The sequence below is a fragment of the Meles meles genome, chromosome 17 (assembly GCF_922984935.1).
Source record: "Meles meles chromosome 17, mMelMel3.1 paternal haplotype, whole genome shotgun sequence".
Classification (NCBI taxonomy): Eukaryota; Metazoa; Chordata; class Mammalia; order Carnivora; family Mustelidae; genus Meles; species Meles meles.
The window spans coordinates 25,137,495-25,153,579 of record NC_060082.1 but is presented as its reverse complement, the minus strand read 5'-3'; the positions used below and the strand labels follow the sequence as shown (position 1 = coordinate 25,153,579).

General features: G+C 49.7%; 1 protein-coding gene across 1 annotated transcript; it reads right to left on the bottom strand.

Annotated features, from left to right (window-relative positions):
- Window positions 1-627: 627 nt before the first annotated feature.
- Window positions 628-5,585, bottom strand: AVPR1B (arginine vasopressin receptor 1B). The gene is made up of 2 exons (XM_045982289.1): window positions 4,646-5,585; window positions 628-956 (listed from the first exon to the last, which is right to left on the bottom strand). The coding sequence occupies exons 1-2, from the start codon at window positions 5,583-5,585 to the stop codon at window positions 628-630; spliced, it is 1,269 nt and encodes a 422-aa protein (XP_045838245.1).
- Between the last annotated feature and the right edge of the window lie 10,500 nt (window positions 5,586-16,085).

The following is a 16,085-nucleotide window of genomic DNA, read 5'->3' as shown; positions in this document are numbered from 1 at the left end:
CTAGCGTCCGTGGATTTTTCCTAGCTACAGGTGCCGCACTAAGTCCTCCATCTCCCCTCCGTAGACAGGCCGGCACAGCGGGCAAAGCCGGTGCACCTGCCGTACCCATCCTCCTCTCCGGTTTCCTTCCTGAAAGAAGCCTCCCCATAGAAAACAAACAAATCCAGGATCTGGGTAGAGAAAGAGGACTCTTCTCCGGGGTTTTCACTTCTCCCCACTCCTGGTTGCACCAAGTGTGCTCTTCAGGGTAGGATGGGGACAAACAGTCAAGGCGGGAGACCGGCCAGAGTCCTTGCCCCTGTTGGACCCCCTTGCCGTCCTAGGCCTGCCCGAGACCTGGGGCACCACGTGGACCACATGAGTGGGTTCCCGGGCACGCTGTGAATGCACAGGTTCAGGGAAGCAGAAGCTTTGACTCTCCCCGATTCCCAAGGTGTGAGGCTGGGAGCAAACGGGGGTCCACCCGCATACCAGAGGCACCAGTAACACCAAAGGTAGGGCAGCCACTCTGGCCCCCTGACCCTGCCTCAAATTGGGCTCCCCCAACTCCAACCCGGGCCCTCCCAGCCTTTATAGACAGTGCTGACATGGGCAGAGATCCTCGCTAGCCCCCTGGGCAATGGTTCCCTAAAAGGCAATGGTCTCAGTGGAGGCTTCGCCGTGCACCTGCACCGAGCCCTTCGGGGAGCCTTCGAACCCGGGGCCCCCACGGAGCCTGGGGCTGAGCGTGAGGGTGGGCCGGCCGCTGGCGCGGGTCAGCAGCGTGGTGTGGCGGCCCGAGGGGCTGTCACTGAAGAGCTGCGGGCAGCGCCGGGGCCGGGGTTCCCCGCAGCAGGCCAGGCGGCGCAGAGGGCGTGGCCGCAGGTGGCTGTTGAAACCCATGTAGACCCACGGGTTGCAACAGCTGCTCAGGTTGCCCAGGAGCATGGAGATGGTGAAGGCCACGTTGGTTGAATCTGTAGAAGGAGAAGCACAAGAAGCCTGAGAATTACCCAGCTGGGTGGGACCTGGGAGAGATTCCAAGACCCCACTGCACCGAACTGAGTTCCCAGAGGGGAGAAAGGACTCCCTCGGGTTCTAGAAGCAGAAAGGAGCACAGCTGGGACTTGGAGCTGGTACTCCGGCTTCAGTGGCCAATGTCACTGGATCTCATCTGGGACCACGGGGTAAGGGTATGAGCTAGGGTTTGCTCCAAGTTGACTTCTGAGGCGTACACAGAGTCAGGAACAGGACTAGTCCAAATGGGAGACGGTGTCGTTGTTCCAAAACCCAGAACTTGCCTCACTTAATGGAAAATAACTGTGATTCTAGAGCAAGTTCAGGCCCCTTTGATCTGCGTTCTCATTTATGTCGAAGATATGGGTGCACACTGTCCTCTGGACTCTGTCCTCCTTGACCCCTCGGGGCATCTCCATTCATCCTGTCACTCGGGGGTAGGGCATGGGAGCCCTGACGGTGCCAGGCCTCTGCTGGGGGCCTGGGAGGGCAGTTAGGCCCATGGGCCGCCGTGCAGGTCCCACAGCCTCATCTCTGACTGCAGTGGAGGGGCAGCTGCTAGAAACGGGGCCCCCAAACATCCTGTTCCAGATGAAATCTTGCTCGTATCCTCAGGGATTATACCCAAGGAATGCACCATCCTGCAGGGAAAAACTCATTTCTCTCTTGGACAGTCAAAACGGGAGCATGCAGACTGACAAGACGTCTTCCAGACACGAAATTCTTTCTGAAGACCACGTGGAGCTCCACAGGCCAGTGGGACGGCTTCTGGGATGGGCTCTGACCACCTGCGGGTTGCCCTACGTCCCGGCCGTGGCGCAGGTTGCACACTGCGGAACCTTCCGCAGAGGCTGTGGAATCACTGAAAGCAAGGTCAAAGCTCTACGGAATCTTAGGGGTTGTGGCACAGACGTGAAGCCGGCCCCACCGACTCCAAGGCAGCCATCCTGCACCCTTGCGCAGTTTCAGCCAACAAACTCAAAGGCAAAACTCAACTGCCTACTCTGTAAAGCATGAAGAGACCTTCAGAGACTCTGGTTCCTTGGGTACCTGGCCCATAGCTGTGTTCTGGGGTGTGGCCCCAGCAAAGGGAAAGTGTGTGGTCAGGACGCTGGGGTGAAGACATAAAGCACAATGGTGAGAAGCTAAAGGCATCTGGGCCTGGATTGACCCATGTAGGGCAGAGGATGGGGGGCAGCAGGGAGCACCTAGACGTGCAGGAGGGATCAACAACGAACGGAGCCTCCTTCATTTTCCCTACATTCGGGCCTGCTCCCCAGCTCACACCAGGAAGCTGCGGAAGATGTGGGAAGTTGCTTTGGCTAAGGGGGTGGTGTTCACCCTATCCCCTCCCTTGATGAGGACAGGGACTGAGGGTTTCCATGAGTGCCTTCGCCTGGGAAACTTCTGTTTGACCGGGACCCCTCGGAGTCAGGCCCAGTGCAGGGACTGGAAACAGGGCCCGAGCGCCAGGGTCTGCAGAGCGTCCACCTCTCAGGTCTAGAGGGCAGACCCAAACTGACCCGGACTGCTTCCCCACAGGACCTCAGCAGGCAGTCGGGGGCAGAGCAAGCAGATGGGCTCCAACCAGAGACTCACGGACAGGAGGCCAGGAAGCTGGAATGCTATGGAAAGGAACTGGGTGTCCTGGAAAGTAAGTTTAAAGTAATGGTGGATCTCAGCTCAACTAGAAGGGCCTCCAAGGGTTTCCAGTTTTCAGAGAGAGCACGTTGCCTTGTAAGGTAACATGCTGTTTCTGCCCTCCCTGCTCAGAGCAGCTCTGGCTTAGTGGTAAGTCACTAAGCAGGTGAGGCGTGTAGAGCCGTACTGAGGGGCAGGCTCACGGGTAGTGACACGGGGGGCAAGCAGGGAAGCCCACACTGACTGGGTGGCAGGGTCTCCATCTTCTGGGAGGTTCCTCGATGAAGGGACAAATGACTCTCCACCGCGCCCCCTCCCCGCCCCAACTGCCATTGGATGAGCTGAATTGTTGAAAGTCAAGCCAGGTCTTGGCTAATGCTCAGGCCATAGTGATCTCAATTCGGGTCCCGGCACCCTGTCTTACTAGTAGCAACACTGTGGACGAGCTATTTCACCTCCCTGCGTCTCAGGTTACTCAGTCATAAAGCAGAGAAGGCCTCCGGTAAGCACCGAGGACCAAATGTGCTTGGCACTATTCTTCTTCTATTCTGTGCTTGACTAGAGCGGGGGTGGGTGGGTTTCCTATGGTCGGTTAGAATCAGTGCATTCGTTGCTTAAAGGGTAATTTGCAAATAGCCTCCTGTCCAGAGGGATGTCCAAAAGAGGGGACAAATTGGGACCATAATCGTTGGTGGTGTTTTCACACTTCTCTTGCGGGCTTGTGTTCAATTCATGAACAGCCTGGCCCTTATTTAGTCTCTCCAGAAAAGCAAAGTATTTGTCTTGAGTGTGTCCTAAGATAAGCAAAATGAGATTAGAAACAAAAGCACACAGCAATGGGGATCCGTTCCCTGGAGCTGGTAGGAATTGGTAGCCTGGGTTTGCTGGTCAGCAAACTCTCAGGAAGCTTCCAGAAGAACCTGTGCTCATGGCCTCCCTCAGGGGGTTACATACACACCCATTATACATCCCAGGCTAAGCACATGACTCACATTGCATAGAATCCAGACACCCGCATTCACAAACATGTAGACGAGTTGACTTGCTCTTGTCCCCACATCCCACTCTTCTTACGGGAGCAGGAAGGGACGTCTTTGAACCCTGTCTTCAACATTTAAGCTGCCCACACACAACCCTACCTCCCAGAGTACACACTCATCCTCAGATGGCTGGACCATCCTGCAGTGTCTAAAGCTCGGGAGAGTTCCCTTGACCTCACCCCAGAAAAATGACAGTAGCAAGGCCTCCTTTGTGCCCACCAGAACATGGTCTTCATGGAGGATCCCAGGATCAAATTTTGTTTTTCATGTAGGAAGAAGTCCCCACTGCTCACCATGTCCAGATCCAGGATTATGAGCAGAGCAGGGGTAAGGGAAAAAAGGCAAGGAGACAGCAGGCCTACTTTCAACTTTTCACTTTGCCACCCACTGGCTGTGTGGCCCTGGGCAAGTCACCTTTCCCCTCTGAGCCTCTCTGCTCCGTTAGCAGAATGAAGGGGTTGAACTTGACATTTCAGCGTTGTCATGTGCCAACAGGCTAATTAATTGGAAGTGGTTGTTGAGAAGGAGTTCAAAATCATGCCCAAACTCAGGAGGGGAGGGTGCTGAGAGACACAGCTCTCAGCCGTGGTCACCAATTGTCATCCCAGACAATTTGAAAATTTCAACCCGGTCATTTAATGGTCATCTGTGAAACTGGCAGGTACTTGGTTGGCCAAATCTGCCAACAGTCATATTTTGCTAAGAACACGTATTATTGTTAAATATTTAAATTGGGTGCCCCAAATTTAAACTATGGAAATTTTACATAAAAGATATTCACAGACATCCGTAGGCTGGATGGGAGTTGTAGCCGCCCCTTTGCACAGGGGACAGGCACCACCTTTCATAATTCCTTTGCTCATCTGTTACTGGCCAGGCCCTGGGAAGCTTCAGAACCCTGTCCTAAGCCTGCCGTTCTCCCTTCCCTGTTCTTTTCCACTCCCCCTCCCCCACCAACACACACTTGCCTTCGTTAGGGGCATTCTTGTCCCACACGGACCACATCTGGACGCTGAAGAAGGGTGCCCAGCAGGCGATGTACGCCAGCACGATGACAAAAGTCATTTTCACGGTTTGGATCTTGGCCCTGGAGATGGTGTTGATGCTGCTGACTCGGGATGGCAGCCCCCTCGTGGCCGCTGCTGGGCCAGAAGGTGAGGTCCCGTCCCATGTCCTCCAGCCCTTTCCTTCCACCTTCCGGGCCTGCGTCTTGACTTTGAGGTTCTTACAGATCTCACGGTAGATGAGGCTGTAGCAGGCCGTGAGCATGGCCACGGGCAGGACAAAGATGGCCAGGGTGGTCCAGGTGATGTAGACGCGAGGCCCCCAAGGGACGCGGAAGTGCGCCCAGCAGTCCAGCACCCCAGTGCCCTGGATCACCTCTCGCAGAGAAAAGATGAAGACTTGAGGCAGGCTGAGGATGGCAGCCAGCAGCCAGGGGGCGGCGATGAGCGGGTAGGCGGACTGGCTGGGCTGCTGGAGGCTGCGCAGCGGGTGACAAACAGCCAGGTATCGGTCCAGCGTCATGGCCAGCAGCATGTAGGTGGAGGCGAACATGCTGAGCACCTGCAGGTACTTGACGGCCCGGCAGAGGAGGTCGGGGCCCTGGAAGCGGTAGGTGATGTCCCACAGCAGCTGGGGCAGCACCTGGAAGAGCGCCACACCCAGGTCGGTCAGGGCCAGGTGCAGAACAAACAGGTGCATGCGGGAGGGCTTGCGGCTTTGCTGCCCCAGGGTCAGCAGCACGGTCAGATTGCCCCCTGTCGCCAGCAGCAGGACGGTGGCCAGGACTCCGATCTCCACCTTGGCCAGCTCCTCATCTCGGCCCAGCCAGGGTGTGGTGGCATTGGGGGCAGACAAGGTGCCCCGGGGAGTGGGGTTGGCAGCCCAGGCAGGCCCAGAATCCATGGTTGACTTTGCTGGGAGGGATGGGGAATGGGGAGAGAGGGTGGACAGTGTGGGGGCAAGTGGAGGGGTTTGATGGGTGAAATGGATTGGGAAGGGGAAGGTTTCTGTTGGTGAGAAAGGAGAAGGGGGAATGACAGGGAGAAGGTGAAAATAGGGAGAAATAGAGACGAGGAGGGAGAAAGAGATAAGGAAGGAGAAAATGCTGATCGCACAATGGGGGGGTGGGGGGGGAAGCTTAGGAGCGAAGGGCAAGCCGGCTCAGGGAGGGAGACCCGCCGCCAGGAAAGGAAGAATGAGGCTGTGCAGTGTGAGACTTGGGGAAGGGAAGGAGCTCCCACCACTTCCCAATCCACCCCAAATTCACTTTCTCCCAACTTTTCTAGAAGCGGAAAGTGAATGTCCCTAAGCCTGCCTGGAGGCGCGTCTGGACCAGCGGCGCCGCCCACTGGCCTGCAAGCCCAAGGGAAGCCCGCGCCTGGTCGGGAATCCTGACGGGTGGGGAAGGGAGCGCCCCGGCTGGAGCCAAGCGGGTTTTATGCGCTTGCAGCGGGAGCCCAGCGGCCCCTCCGCGCTGGTTGGCTCCTGCAGAGGAGGGCGGAGTGAGGATCCCCAGCGCTCAGCGGGCGGGAGGACCGAGAGGCTGGGAAGAGGGGCGGGGGCTGGGGCGACAGAAGGGACAGCGAGGCAGTGGAGCAGCGACAGAGCGAGAGAAGCAGAAGACAAGCACTCACAGCCCCGGGCCCGCAGAGATGACTTCATCTTTGCTTGCACCCCGGAGCCCCTCGGACAGGTGCACACGCAGCGAGTGGGGGGGTGGTCACTCCCTGAGGCGGGGCCCTAAGGCTGGCAGCGCTGTTGGGGTGTCCCCTGCCCCAGGCTTCCTGTTAGCTCAGGAAGGGTCCAGAATCTTCAGGAGTGGCGCGGGGGAGGGAAGGCGAGTTGGCGCCCCTAGACGGAGCCCTGAAGCCCTTGGCCGGAGGTCTGACCGAGGCCACTGGTGGGAAACTTGGAGCCATAGGCAGGAAGAAAAAGGGAGGACGCGTGTGGAGAGGGAGCGGTGCTGGGGATTGGACAGAAGCGCGGGGTGAAGGGGCTGGACCTGGAGGCCTGGGGCGCTGGGTGGGAGCAGCCCACGGGAGGAATTCTTTTTTATTTTATTTTATTTTATTTTATTTTATTTTATTTATTTGACAGAGAGAAATCACAAGTAGGCAGAGAGGCAGGCAGAGAGAGAGGAGAAAGCAGGCTCCCCGCGGAGCAGAGAGCCCGATGCGGGGCTCGATCCCAGGACCCTGGGATCATGACCTGAGCCGAAGGCAGAGGCTTTAACCCACTGAGCCACCCAGGTGCCCCCCACGGGAGGAATTCTTGTGTGTGTTCCCAGAAGTCTTAACCCGTGGCCTCCCCACTGTGTTTCATGGGCAAAATCACAAACGCAGTTAACCACCCTGAGGGGGAAGAAAACAGACCTAGAGAAGTGGTGGGACTTGCTCTAGAAGGTCACAGAACCAGAAGATCACAGAGGCAGGGCTAACCCGAGCCCTGTGCCTTTCCCAGAGTGGACCTAACGCCCAGTATGTGGCAGGCACTGGTGCCCAGGGACAAATACACGAGGTGGATTATTGGGATTCTCTCCGGAACAGATTTCCAAGTTCTTTGGGAGTGACAACAGTGTAGTCCCCCCCCCGCCCCCCCCCCCCAGAGCGCGGGGTCCATCCTTGGTCAGAAGTCCTCTTGTCCCTCCCTTGAATCAAACCAGATGCCCCTGTAGAGTGTCACCCACCCACGCAGTTAGCATCACCTCTTAAAGAGCCCCCCTCCTAGACACCTACAGACTCATCTCCACTTGGCCCCACTGCCGTCGCTCAAACACCATCTCTCCCCAAAATACTGTAGTGTTCTCTTGTGGACTTCAGCCCAGGATCCACCTTCTCCAGGATTTTGCTCTCTATGAATGATCATTTTAAGTCTCTCTACTGGTTCGTTTCCGTCTGCAGACAAACAAGCTCTAGTGTTGTTCATTAAAAAACAAGTCATTAAAAAACCCTCCTCAGACACTATACCCCCACCCCTCACTATAACCGTCTTTCCTCTTCACAGCAAAGTTTCTATAAAGGGCTGCCTAGCCGGTCTCCATTTTCTTGTTCCCATTTATTCCTTGATATATGCATTGACGTTATGTATATTTACGCGTTTTTAAAACATTACGTATTATATAAATGATACCATACTAGAAATACCTCTCTAGAATGCACTTTTAAAATTCTAGTTGATTTTTGAGATCTGTCTGTGATCATACATAGTATAGCTCTAGTTCATTCGGCTTAACTGCTGCATGGGATTCAAGCATGTGAACTTAACGCATTTTATTTATCCTGCACCCTATTTTTAATCGTTGAGTTTCATTCCAGCTCTTTTTTTTTTTTTTTTGCTATTTTTTTAAAATGCTACAACGAATATTCTTATGTATGCCTCCTTGTATCCATGTATGAGAATTTTCTGGGGTGTACTTCCAGAAGTACATGCTGGGTATTGGTAGTCTTGGGTCATACAATGTATGAATTTTCAATTAGGTGAGATATATCCTAACTTTTATCTCTAAGTTCATTGTATTGATTTATCCTCCCACTGGCTGCACACAACTTTCCCGACAGCCTCACAGTCAGACTTCTTCATTTTCACGAGTCTGATTGGTGTGAAACAGAATCTCATTTTGCTTTTATTTTTTTCTCTGACTCCTGATTATTGGGAGTGTGTTTCCATATATTTATTTGCAGTTTGGGTTTCCTCTTCTGTGGATTGTTCTTATTCTCTGCATCATTTTTGACCAGGTCATTTTTCATACTTATGTGTAGGACTTTTTACACATTCTGATATGAACTCTTATGTATTCTGATAAGTCACAGATATTTTCTTCTATCTGCCATTTATCTTTTAACTTTGTTTATGGGGTCATTTGAGACCCAGAAAATTTAGATTTTAATGTCATCAATACTTTCTTTAATCATTTCTGCTTTACTGGTTTGTATTCCCTATCTTGAGAACAGAGATATCCCCTCTTTATTTCTTTCTAACATGTTTAACATTTGTTTTTCATATTTAGGTCTTTAATCTGCCCAGAATTTATTTTGGTGTATGTGTCAGGTAAGAACCCAACTTCATTTTTTTCCCCTCACATGGCAAACTGATTTCTTCATTGATTGAGTATTACATCATTTCTCAACTGCTACCTGTATAAGAAATATATCAAGTTCAAAATATGTATGAACTTATCTCTGGGATCTCTGTTCTGTGCCTTTGGTTTATTTTCTACCCCTGCTTTAACGTTTCACTATTTTATGTACTAAGGCCTTATAATAAACCTTAATATATGGTAAAAACAAGCCTTCCTCTTTTTCTTATTTTCAAAATGCTTTTCACAGTTTTAAGGCTGTGAAATTGATATCAGTTTGTCTAGTTCCACAAAGTTCTGTTAAGCTTTTGGTTAGAAGCATCGAGTTTAGAGAATAATTTGGGGAGAATTCACATTTATGATTTTAATCAGATCAACTCTATGTCCTTCCATAATGTTTTATAATTTTCTTCGTAGATGTCCCATCTTTTTTTTTTTTTTTAAGATTTTATTTATTTATTTGACACACAGAGAGAGATCACAAGTAGGCAGAGAGAGAGAGGAGGAAGCAGGCTTCCCACTGAGCAGAGAGCCCGATGCGGGGCTCGATCCCAGGACCCCGAGATCATGACCTGAGCCGAAGGCAGTGGCTTAACCCACTGAGCCACCCAGGCACCCCGTGATGTCCCATCTTTTGATAGAGCTCTTTCTCTATACCTAACAGTTTCTGTTGCCATTATGTGCAAAGTTTTGTTTTATCACATTTCTGGTTTGTTATGGGGACAATGCTGATTTTTGTCTCTTGCTCTTATATTCAGCAATTTTGTTACACACTTTTATAAGTAAATTATTTTGGATTATCTGTGCATTTAATATTGTCTGCAAACAATAATCATTCTTTGTCTTTTATTCCCAGTTCATTTCCTTTTCTTGTCTTATTGTAATGGCTAAGACTCTACTACAAAGTTGAAAAGCAGGCATCACTGATATTTCTGACTTTAATGAGACTGTGTCTAAAGGTTCACCATTAAGTATTGTGTTTATGGTAGTCATCTTCACTTTTAATTTTTTTTTTTTAAAGATTTTATTCGTTTGACAGAGAGAGAGGTCACAAGTAGGCAGAGAGAGAGGAGGAAGCAGGCTCCCTGCAGAGCAGAGAGCCCGATGCGGGGCTCGATCCCAGGACCCTGAGATCATGACCTGAGCCGAAGGCAGCGGCTTAATCCACTGAGCCACCCAGGCGCCCCTTCACTTTTAATTTTTAAATATACTTATTTTTACACATATGTAATATAAAGAGTCAAATGATTCTACGGTGGTTATGAAAAAAAAGGAATCCCCCCAGAGCTACTCTATTTTTTAACTCCTAGAGGTAATAATTTTCTTCTATTTTTAAAGATTTTTATTTTTTTATTTTTTTTTTATATTTTATTTATTTGACAGAGAGAAATCACAACTAGGCAGAGAGGCAGGCAGAGAGAGAGGAGGAAGCAGGCTCCCTGCGGAGCAGAGAGCCCGACGTGGGGCTCGATCCCAGGACCCTGGGATCATGACCTGAGCCAAAGGCAGAGGCTTTAACCCACTGAGCCACCCAGGTGCCCCTTTAAAGATTTTTATTAAAACTTTTTAACCATATACAAAAGTAGAGAGAATAGAACTTCACAGAACATAGTTGTTCCTCTTCCCTTTTTGCAGTTACTTGTCGCTCCAGTTTGTGGATTTACCAAACTCTATGCATCGAATCCCCTTTGATGGGGATTTTTGTTGTATCCAGCTTTGCTACTACAAATAGTGCTTCAATAAATTGCCTTATATATTTCCTTCTATACTTTGCCGGTATATCTCTGTTGTAGGCGTCTAGAAATGAGATTGCTGGGTTAAAGGGTATTTACATTAACAGTTTTACTATATATTGTCAAATTCTCTTCCCTAGGGACTGGACCAGTTGCATTCCCACTAGGAATCTATGAGGGTACCCATTTCCCCATAGTGTTGCCAACAGCGTGTTCTAAATTTTGGATTTTTTACCAATCTGGTAAGATAAAAATAGTATCTCAGTATATTTTAATTTGTGTGCCTTTTATTATGAGTGAAGTTGAGCATCTTAATGTCAAGAACCATTCTTTTTTTTTAAAGATTTATTTATTTTATTTTAAAAAGGGAAAGAGAGAGAGAGAGAGGAAGCAAGCATGGGCAAGCAAGGGGAAAGGACAGAGGGAGAGGGGGAGAAGCAGGCTCCCCACTGTCTCACAACTCTGAGATCATGGCCTGTGCCAAAATCAAGAGTTAGATGCTCAACTGATTGAGCCACCAAGGTGTCCCTGTCAAGAGACATTCTTATTTCTTTTTCTAGTGATTATTGATATCTCTAGTGAATTTTTCTGTGATTGTTGGTCTTTTCATTTTCTCTTTTGGAAACTCTATATACTTTGGCAATGAACCCTTGTCTGACATTTAAATTGCCAATATTTTTTCTTGTTTTGTCATTGATCTTTTTACTTGATTAATGGTATTTCTTGACAGAGGTCACCTTTTATTTTATGTTTTGTTTTGTTTTGCTTTATTAATTATTTTTATTAACATGTAATGTATTATTTGCTCCAGAGGTACAGGTCTGTGAATCGTCAGGCTTACACATTTCCCAGCACTCACCATAGCCCACCCCCTCCCCAATGTCCATCACCCAACCACCCTCTCCCTATGCCCCCTCCCCCCAGCAACCCTCAGTTTGTTTTGTGAGATTAAGAGTCTCTTACGGTTTGTCTCCTTCCTGATCCCATCTTGTAGGGCCACCTTTTAAAACTCATCATTAGATATATTTGCTAGCAACCTCCATATTTCTAAATAATAAACATATATTGCTATTTCTTCAGTTTTGCATTTCAAGCATTACCTATTGGCCTTCCCTTTGGTAGGTGAGCATATAGTAATCTTTCAAAACAGACCTACCACCCACCGACATACTTCCTGTATCCCCATCTTCCCACTGTAGTAATGGGAACAGTGACATATGGGTCGCCACTGGAAACTGACCTTGTATAAACTGAAAGTTGAATCTTTAGGGAATAATAAAGATTTGCAAAACCTTCCGCCAAAAATATTTTAAAATTTGAAAAAGAGATGATTTGTTCTCAAATAATTAAATCTAATCCTTTACAAAAGAATTTGCTTACTAGGATTTGAATGTCAGTATTTACGTTATACTGACTAGTAGACTAAGATGCAGAGAAATCAGAATAAAAATTGATAGGTGTCGGGGTGTCCAGGTTGCTCAGTGGATTAAAGCCTCTGCCTTTTGGCTCAGGTCATGATCCCAGGGTCCTGGGATCGAGCCCCACATCGGGCTCTCTGCTCAGCAGGGAGCCTGCTTCTCCCTCTCTCTCTCGGCCTGCCTCTCTGCTACTTGTGATCTCTATCTGTCAAATAAATAAATAAAATCTTTTTAAAAAATTGGTAGGCGTCACTTCAATTAAAGAAGAAAGAAGTGTTCTATTTCCATACAATTAACTTGAACACAGTGTTTTCAGTAATAGAGCTATCATGAAAAATGAAAATTTTCTTAGAGTATATATTTAACAATATTTCTTCTCTTAATAATCTTCCATTTTGGCCAAAAGGGTGAGCTCAGAATCCTTCCTGCATTATTACTAGCCAGCAAAGAGTGGAGTGCATGTCCTTCTTATACCACACCATAACCTGGATGGAAGAAAGTGGATAAGGACATTTTTCTCCTACAGCCTCTGGGTGCCTGGCCTGCAGAGGTCTCTTCTTGATTGGGACTCAGAACACGTTGAGTTAATTGCCAGAGCTGGGATTTCAGAGATGCTTGGTCCCTTCTCGTCGTACTCATCATCCATCAGGCACTGGCCTTTCTGCCTACCTGGGTAACCCTTGATTCACAGTCCCATAAACGTCTAGATGGAGGAAGTGGTCTGGGGAAGATGGGCCATTACTGGGACTAATGCATCTTTTACAGCCGGGAGCAGGCCTTGTTGTTGCCACTGTCTTCTGTTAAGTTGGTTTCACTCCAAGATTGATGGAGAGCCAATGAGTAAAAGGGGTGGATGTAGAGGACAGGAGGAGAGACTAATCAGTGTTGATTTCAGGGACTCCCAGAAAGTCTCTATTTATTGCCCTTGCCATAAAATAGCTGGTACAGTCACAGAATGTTTGTGTTGAAAGGAACTTATTTTTTTTGGTTCAGACCAAGAGGCTGAGAAGCGATGGAAGGGACCTCAGAGACAATCAAGTTCCATTCTCTCATTTTCCAGAAGGAATTCCAATCTTAAAGCCAAAGACACAAATGAGGTTCTCAACATCACATGGATATCGGAGGTGAGAGTCAGGACCCAAGCCCACCCATGTACGCTTTTCCCCATCACCCTCTCAGGGCTGTGACTCTCCACTCCAGCCATATGTGGGAATCTCTGGATCAAAGTGTAAATGCTCAGGGCTCATCCCAAAGATCTGATCCACTGCCGTGAGGCAAAACATCTAGCCCTGAAGCTGATAAGGCCAGCTCGGTGTTTGGTGGATAATAGAAGCTCAATAAACTTTTGTCGAAAGTGAATTCACAATTTAATGGGCACAAATGAGTAAATGAAATGTCCCTGCTGGTTAATGTTCCTTCATTTTTTTTTTAACTTTATTGCAGAAAATTTGAAACATTCACAAGAGTAGAAAAAGGAGTACAAATGATGTGCACGGTATATAATCTGCCTTTTGACAGGTTTTCTGGAGAGTAGAGGGAAGGGGAGACTCTAATGCCACTGAGAATTCCAACAGCCCCACTAGGCCAGGCTCTTTGGGAACCTCTCAGACCACATGTGGCTGTGCAAGGTGCGGGTGAGGACATCCAGTGTCCAGACATCCAGGTACCCAGAAACATAGCAGGCAGCTAAAAATGAGTGACCCTTCATAAGTTCTGCTGCTCCCTTTGCCCGGCCCCAGGGCGGAGCACAGCTCCAAGGGAGGAAAGGCCAAGTTAGTGCCGGACAGTGTCTCTGGTGCTGGGGTTAAGTCTCCAAGCATGCTCAGCTCTCTGGCATGGCTTCTTAGAACAGGAGAGGACTCTATTACAGTCAGATAACAGCACCGTTGACTCCCTCCGCAGGACGGTTGAAACTTCTCCTATTAGCTATCATGAGTTCATGAGAAAATTTTGGTTTTTCTTTTAAGCTCATTGTAGCTATCAGATCTCCATTAAGTGTTAATAAAATGATGGCAATGACTCCCAGAGCATCAAGTGCACAACAGAGCTCCCTAGTTTCTGGGAAAGCTGGTCCCCCGCTGACTTAGTGGGCTTGAGTGTTTGAGGCTAGGACCTGGGGAGAGAGTGGCCCTGGGGTGGGGACAGAAGTAAGGAGGGGCACAGCGGCTGAGCCCCAGGAGGGGGAAGGTGGGGGACAATTGTCAAGGGCCATTTGCTCCTCCAGGGCTCCCGCTTCCCCACCCCAGAGAAGTAGTGTCAAGATGACTCCTTAGGAAGGCCCGTGTGCCTGCCCACCACCTGCTTCATCTTACATGCAAGGTAGCGGGGCCGGGGAGGGGGTTGTTCTCAGGGCCCTCACAAGCCTGTTTCTAGAGATCTGCCCTCTTTTTCCCATCCTTCTTGCCCTACCCTCCCTCTACACTCTCAGTGTACGAACGCCATGCCCAGCAGCTGAGGGACCCCCACGCTCTACTGCCCAGGTTGGGCTGGTGGATGGGTAGACGGTAGTCCCCATTAGAGACGCTCCTCTCCATTTATCTTCTCACTCATCAACACGTCCCTATTCTGTGCCCCACTGGTAGGTGGGCAGTGGGGGGAGCTCATTCATACTTCTAATGTGTACAGGTAGGTAGAATGAAATGACCAAAGGGGTCTATTTCTCGCCCTCGATAATAGCATCCCCAGCTCTTACCATGGTTCTTGGCACATGGTGGGTTCTCAATAAACACTTGCTGGAAAGATGGATCAGGAAAGATCATTGGCTCTAAAGCCGGGAAACCCACTCTTCCCTTGCTAGCATCAGAGTGATGAGGTCCCCTCTTCACTCCGGCCTCAATTTTCTCTCATGTAAGCCGGGGTGGTTGGACTGGTTGAGCTCTCAGATACCTGCAGTGCCTCTTTTATGATTCCCTGGTGGAACAATTCCTCCCTATCCTGACCCATGCTGAGCCATTAAAACTAAATGTTACCCCTCTTGGGCGGTAGCTTATGTTTAAAACAGGCCATCTGAGAAAGAGGACCTAACCCAAGAAAGAGCTCTGATTCTGAACATTCAGAGCCAAGGGGGCTAAGAAATTCAAAGTCATGGGCCAGATTAGCCTCAGTCCCAATCAGTGGCTGGTCTTGGCAGCTGCGCCTCAGAGCACATCAGCATGTCACACGAGGGACGAGACCGCAGGGTATTGTGGGAACGTGAGGTAACAGAGCTCATCCTGAGAGGCCATGCCCGTCTGTAAGACGCCTCCCACCCTGGCTCTCATCCGTGTCCCCTGCCCAGGGTCGAACCTAAATTCATGCCTGGATTGAACATATTTCATCTTGGTCACAATGGAAGCTGAGCTGAAGATGCGGAATGAGATTTGGGCCAGAACTCCACCATGGAGCCAGGCTGCCTGGGGCTGAGCAAGGGCTTCTGGACGTCACACAGTGTGTGGGCTCAGCGTTCAGGTGACCTTCTCCAGACCCCGAGGAGCACGTGCTTCGGCTGCTCCCAAACCAAGTACAGAAGCCCCGAGCAGATCTCTTGGCCTCTGAAGGCCCCTCATATGACCCCGTGTTTTTTGCTGCCTGGTTCCCATCCCACTGTTGGCATCACAGCCCTTCCCTGTGCAGGTAGCCACATGGTTTTCTGCTTATTTTTTTAAAATTTTTATTATTTATTTGACAGACAGAGATCACAAGCAGGCAGAGAGAGAGGAAGGGAAGCAGGCTTCCCACTGAGCAGAGAGCCCGATGCAGGGCTCGATCCCAGGACCCTGGGATCATGACCCGAGCCAAAGACAGAGGCTTTAACCCACTGAGCCACCTAGGCGCCCTGGTTTTCTGCTGATTAAGTCACATGAAATTTCTTAAGCCTGGCCTCTGACACTATTGTTCACGAAGCTTCTGCTTTCCCCAGGCTGGCCTCCTGTGGCTCTCCTGTCCACATGGCTGCCTTTGTCCCCACGCCTTTGCTCTGATGCTCTCCTTACCTGAAAACGCTGTTTCCACCCCCCCCCCACCCTGCCCCACCTCTTGACTTCTCCGAGTCCTACCGGCTTTCAAGCCTCCCCTCATCCGCAGCCCTGAGCTGCAGGGAAGTCTCTCCTTTTCAACCGCACCGTGCGGGTTAAGGGGTCTTGCCTGGAATTTGGTCCTGCTGGGTTGCCCATGCCTCCCCACCCAAGCAGTAAATGCA